This window comes from Folsomia candida, unplaced genomic scaffold (genome assembly GCF_002217175.1).
Source record: "Folsomia candida strain VU population unplaced genomic scaffold, ASM221717v1 Fcan01_Sc003, whole genome shotgun sequence".
NCBI classification, from domain to species: domain Eukaryota; kingdom Metazoa; phylum Arthropoda; class Collembola; order Entomobryomorpha; family Isotomidae; genus Folsomia; species Folsomia candida.
In genome coordinates this window covers 10119479-10125706 of record NW_019091195.1, presented here as the reverse complement: position 1 = coordinate 10125706, position 6228 = coordinate 10119479, and the positions used below count along the sequence as shown (strand labels likewise).

Genomic DNA, 6228 nt, shown 5'->3' with positions numbered 1-6228 from the left:
GCAAATCGCATGAAATTTGAGGATGCATATTGCATTACAAGCGAATTTATGATTTAAAGTCAGTAAGCACATGTCGGAAGGAGCGCTTGTAATATGATTTTCTCTTGGCTCATTCATCGTAGTTTATATTTCTGTAGACTAGTTTACTTTCAAAGTCGTATGTCGCATGAATTTCAACTTTTGACTGGACTCAATTTCAGCTTTAAATAAGGATCAAGCAGACACGAGGATTGTTCAGGGACAAGGTGCAAAGTACATGGACCTCAATGTTGGTCCTACACTGTGTTGCTGCGTGACACTGCGTCAATGGACGTATGAACCTCGTAGCAGACTGCGTGATCAGTTCACTCATCAAAGTGCTGCATATTTTGACTGAAAATGAACGAATGAACTTTGAGACACATAAAATGAAATATTTACTTGTGCTTTTGGATGACCGAGTCCTTCTTGTTGCCTGCATGCTGTCCTTTAGTGCTGAGTGTATTGACCACCACGCAGGGAGAGAATGATCTGTATTTATGTCATCCACTTGTTGTGTACCCTGTAGAAATATGAGGAATATTTATGTAAGTAGTAAATAGTCTCTCCTAAGTATTACATCATTCATTACTATGCACTTATCGTAAGCTTCCCTCTCGCAGTCTCAACAGCAATGTAATTTATTAAGTTCCAACTTGCTGGGTAATGTTGAGATTACTTATCGGTGTTACTTAGTAGGACCCTCCACATTAAAGAGGAAGCATGTTAAGCACATACATATATACTGTAGCTGTCTAATACCTTCAAACTTGTATGTAACTAGCACGTTATCAGTGAGTTATTTATAAAATGAGAGAATTAATAGCTCTATAGCTGAAATGCAGCTTGCTTGACCAGTAATGACCAAGAACTGAATCCAGTACTTACTGCATTTTCATACATCTTATAGAGAGCGAATTTATTACCGGCAGCAAGACTAAAGATGTGCGAAGTTTATCAACTTGTCGCGTGTGCAGAGAGTGATCTTGTGCAATGGTTGTCATTATTACCACATATTACTCAACTCAAATACCTCTAATCTAATGGATTGATGTCCAAAAGACAAACTCCGAGAACGGAGTATGAAAGGGTGGGATTTCTGAAGAAATAGGTCACAACGTTGCCTTTGGAACTTGCATGTAGGAGGCACATGTTCAATAAGTCTCTACTTCAATTCATACCCATTATCGGATGTGATATTGTGAACTAACAACTCGTTTGTAAATCGTGTTGACTGCATGGAATTGAGAATAATAATAATATGTATGATATAGGAAGTAAATGCTGTGGTAGCTCATGCCTGTTGATGATTTCCACCCCATTGTTCCAATCCCATTCAAGTTCAGAAGGACGATGATTCACCTTATCATCTACATATTGATAAGTAAAATGGTAATGCAGCTTCATTATTGAGTATCATGCACAGTGGTAAATAATGTAAGAGGAACCACGTTGGTAAAAAAGAGGCAATTGCTGATATCTGTTGCTGCATGCATCCATAGTACAAAGATTCACAGAATAAATTTACTTTATCTTCCTACAAGGCACTCCATCCACTAACTGAACCAACCACCATCGTCTCTTTACGTTACTTACATACATACATATACATTTGTACCAAGTTAATCATATATTCGTTTACCCAAACTCATGAGCTCTACCCATGATGCACTATGAGAGATCATCTTGCTATGCTTGACAGCTAAAACTAGTTATGCTATTTACTAAAGACAGAATTGAATTCATGTAAGAATTCCGCCTGTACGTTTCTGTGAGGAGTGTAAGGAAGGATGCATTTTAGTTACGTTGATCTGTTTGCTTTGGTCACTTAACATGACTACAAACCTGCCTCAGGCTTCATAACTAAGTTAGCCTTGGTCCTTACCACTTCTCATCAAGAGGGGCTTCGGAAGACTTTGTTCAAATATTAATTTATTTGCCAAGTAGTTCCTCACAAAAGTATTTTCCTACAATACATAAATCAAACGGAGCGTGGTTCTGCTGACGTGAGACACGGAAGACGAAGGGTTGTTGCAATTTAGAAATTACAGAGACAAAACAATTCCCCGTATTCAATAAGAACCGGCCGGATTTATATTTGCGAAGCCTGGCATCAGTTTCATACTTGGTAAGTTTCCATCTTATAAACATTTACGTTAGGAATAATATGTACCCTAGTTCGTGAGGTGTGTTGATTTTAAATGCAAATTTACAACCAGTTGTTATTTACTTGACTACATGTAAAACGTTAACTGGGTTATAGTTTTTACCACAGCGTAGTTTTGAATCGGATATGAAATATTCAGACCATAGCAGTTTGAGAGAATTGTTTATCCCCAACACCGAGACATATCAAGAAGCGTGATCAACAGGTTTTATTGCATGTTACACAGCGTATAGCAAAGCGAGCACAAGATGAGGGACCTAAGACGTCACAATTATGCAGCTTGAAGCCAAAGTATTGTCCATTGTGCAAAAGCAGGTTCTGACACTCGTAGAAGCACGTAGTATTTATCTCGATCGTGGATACTTCTGATGGATCACGTTGATCAATTCTTTTACTTATTGCGGTTTACTGAGAATCATGAAAGATCCGACCATTTTGCGGATTTTGATCAATTGAGTACAATATCTGTTTGATCGCAATTACATGTCCTTCAAATGGGCTGGGATTTGTACTGGAATTATAATCTTATTATTGTAAACATAATAGATTCGCCAACCTCTGTTTTTATTGTCGAATTATATACATACATATACACCTACGCTATCATCAATATAGGTAAAACTGGGTTTCTCCACGAAAAGTGATGATTCATTCACGGGTCCTTTGTCAACTTATGGGTTTCTCCCACCTAGACTTTTATCACTGAAAAGACGCTGGAATTCCTCTTGTATCCATTTTTTTAGTTGATTATGTTTTTTTGAATGCCTTTATTGTGTTTCAGTGAATGAACTTTGCGTATTGTATGAGTAAATATTACACAATCCAAATGTTCAAAGTAGGCAGGTTTGCAAAAAAAGTGAGAAAAAAGATCTCAGCATGAACACGGGTGTTATAATTCGACTGTAGATAAAGATTCCATAATAATAAAAAGCGTCATAAATTCGCGAATGAAGAGATAACTTGCACATGAAGTTGGGTTGATACCCTCTCCTCTTCCAGTTTATTTTAGTGATCAAAGTGGTTGATAATTAGTTACAAATGAACTTGGGAGAGATGTGGAAGGTGACCTTAGGCTGATATGTAACTCCAGTCGTATTTGCAATATATCTATGTATGTACAATCTTGGAAGTTGATTTCCTCACTTTTGTACAAAATTGCCCAATTGCACATCTCAGTTTAGTATCTTTCCCTTTCATCGGTATCAAACTGATAACTCTTGAACTCTTGAGCTGGGAATATAATCTAGTTTTTTTAGTAGTTTAATTTAAATCTGACTCTCGAGTTCAATGGGTCATCATTCGCTGTAATTTCGAAACAGGTGCTTCTAGACATCGCTATCCTTTAACAGTTAACCAACTCAGAAACGAATCTAGGAGAATCCTTGAATTAATTCGATGATCTTTGACTTGCAGCAGCTATATGTTTAGCGTTGCAACCTACATATAGTTAATGGCAATCATTTGAAAGTAAGGTTTTGTCCTTGCGTGGATTATATTTTGCATAAAAATTAGCATACTGCAATTGGAAAACACTCAAAAAGGCACGTTTGAAGTATGGGATTAGGATTTGAAGTGTTTTCAACGTTTCGACCAAAGTTCTCCCTCAATAAAGATAGCAGAATACAACAATATGCAACTTTATGATTTTACAATGCACAAATTCTTTAAACTAGCAGAACTTAGGTTTATATGTACATATGTGTTGTATGTGTAGAGACATCATAAATTATGTAGCTTTGACTTTGTCATCGTTATTAACTATGACGAGTTAGTTACGCATGTACAAGACTACATAGAAATTAACCCCAAGCGACATTATAAATCACACTTTTTTGTATTTCTCCAGGTTAAAAATACACCTTCGACATTCATCATAAAGTAGCTGGATTCTAGTAGTTTGCAAATAAACCACACACTAGAAGAAGACCTCTTGACAGCAGCATATATTATTCAAGGGTTGTTCCTGCCCAACAAGTTTAGTTTAGTGGATTGCATTGAAGTGAATTTGGATTAGCAAACGACTGCTATACCACAATTTTGGGGACAACTTGTGAAGAGCAATCGATACTTGATTGGACTGCTGCTGCTGGAACTCAACTATTTCAATGTCCATCAGAAGGACGGAGCAGAATAGAAACTTGACTTATTGAACAGGCACATTTTCTCACAGTCCTGTTGTTGGAGTAGAGCTGTCACTGTCCCCGTTACACAAGTTGCGAATTCCCTTGCCTTGCAACCCAACCGGAGGAGTAATATCTCATTTCTCCATTTGCCAACCTTGCAACATCCCAAAAGGGAAGTTTAAGGGCACCACTTTTCAGCAGAAAAAGGAGAAATGTCTTTCACTGAGACCCAAGTTATTCACAACCTTAGCCAATCGCCGTCCAGGAGCATTGTCGGGTCCTTCATCTTAGGGAACACTAAGACTGGTAAGAATCTGCCTAAATATTTTACGTAATATCACCAAGAACGAGCAATTATGTGCGTGGACGTTATTTACTCCTCTTTTCAATCGTCTAGAACAGTTTACAATATGCTTTTCCCTTTGTTTAAAGGAATTGAGGGAGATGATAAAGGACTGATTATGACACTTGACAGTAAGCTGGGAGACGTAATTAAACCGATTAACGTGCTCCCACCACCACCTCCCAGCAGGATTCCAGTAGTCACCTCCCACCAGTTTTGCGGCCTTTCTTCCCTCTCTGGATGGCTGTTGCGAGCCTTGTCTTATTTCCAGAATGCTCACTTAGCCATTGTCTCATTTACAAATAATGTAAGCACTCACATTCATGAGCTTCAACTTGAAAGAGTGTCAAGAAGTAATCTAATTTTCCTTTTGAACATTCTTGGGTGCAGATGGATGAGACCATTCAGAAGAAAGTTGCTCACATTTTGCCCCTCTTCCTGTATTTGAGTCTCCTGGTTCTGGCAGTTCAAGGCGTCGTGATCATGGTTCTCTTAGCCCAATCTCTCCTCCCCCTGGGAATGTGGTTTCTCATGGTAAGTGTTCCCACTCGTGGGCGTCTGTAAACTTGTGCAGTTCTTGAAATGCCATTTAATCTAATAGAACAAAAGCATACATACACTTGAAATGTACCTTGAGCCTAATTAGACTGATTTTAATTTATTTCCAGACGTGCATCTCTTGCATGGGGGGCATTTTCTGCTCAACGTCTGTCATAACGGAGTATGACAAACCTTATGCAAAAAGGACTCACATCGAATAAATTATATATTTAGTTAACATTCACAATATCACTTTACTATTTTGTATCCTACGCGTAATTACTTATAATCATTATATAAAGTTGTCTAAGCGCCATTTAGATTTATATGCTATTGAATGAACAACCAGCAAATCCGGCGGTTGTAGATTTGTACTATTGTTATAAATGTACCAAATGAACGAATTTTCTCAGATTTATTTAATTAACTAATTTATCCAGTACATTCACACAAAGTTACCCCGCATCTACGAGCAAGTTTAAATTACTTATTTGAAGCAATACTATACCTACGAATGCTTGACACTTTCATTAAAACATCATTTGGTTTGAACTAAACAATTGCCGATTTACTCTGTTGGAGACATTTTGGAGATAATTGGAAAACAGATTTAAAGAACATAATTAAATATATACCCAAAAGACTCTTGTATCGTTTTTTGTATAATTTTTTAGGGTAAAGTGTGTGCTCCTAATTTCTATACGTTGCAAAATACCAAATGTTTAGAGGCAGTATAATATGAAGGATATTTAAGGCCACAAATTTCTGAAATGCTGTATCACAACTAATATGTATTATATATAATGTTGGTGGTCTGATTGATTTCTAGTGCTTTGTGTGTATAAATCTCTGTGATAATAATATGCAAATGTAATAGATGTTCCTATAATTTATCGGTAAGGTAAAAACCACAAATCAAGTCCAAATTTTCATTTGTAAATGAAAACTTTTTCAATACACAAATATAAGGTTAGCAAGTGTAAAAGGAGGTCAATTGAGAATATGCGAACAATAAATGACGAAGAATTTCAAGCTGA

The 6228-nt window shown here is 37.0% G+C and overlaps 1 protein-coding gene across 1 annotated transcript; it reads left to right on the top strand.

Moving 5' to 3' along the window:
* The first annotated feature begins 1825 nt into the window (after window positions 1–1825).
* On the top strand, window positions 1826–6228 carry LOC110847498. Its single transcript, XM_022094446.2, has 5 exons — window positions 1826–2146; window positions 4032–4614; window positions 4741–4958; window positions 5042–5185; window positions 5320–6228. Exons 2-5 carry the CDS (start codon window positions 4521–4523, stop codon window positions 5410–5412), a joined length of 549 nt encoding a protein of 182 aa, XP_021950138.1. The 5' UTR covers window positions 1826–2146; window positions 4032–4520; the 3' UTR covers window positions 5413–6228.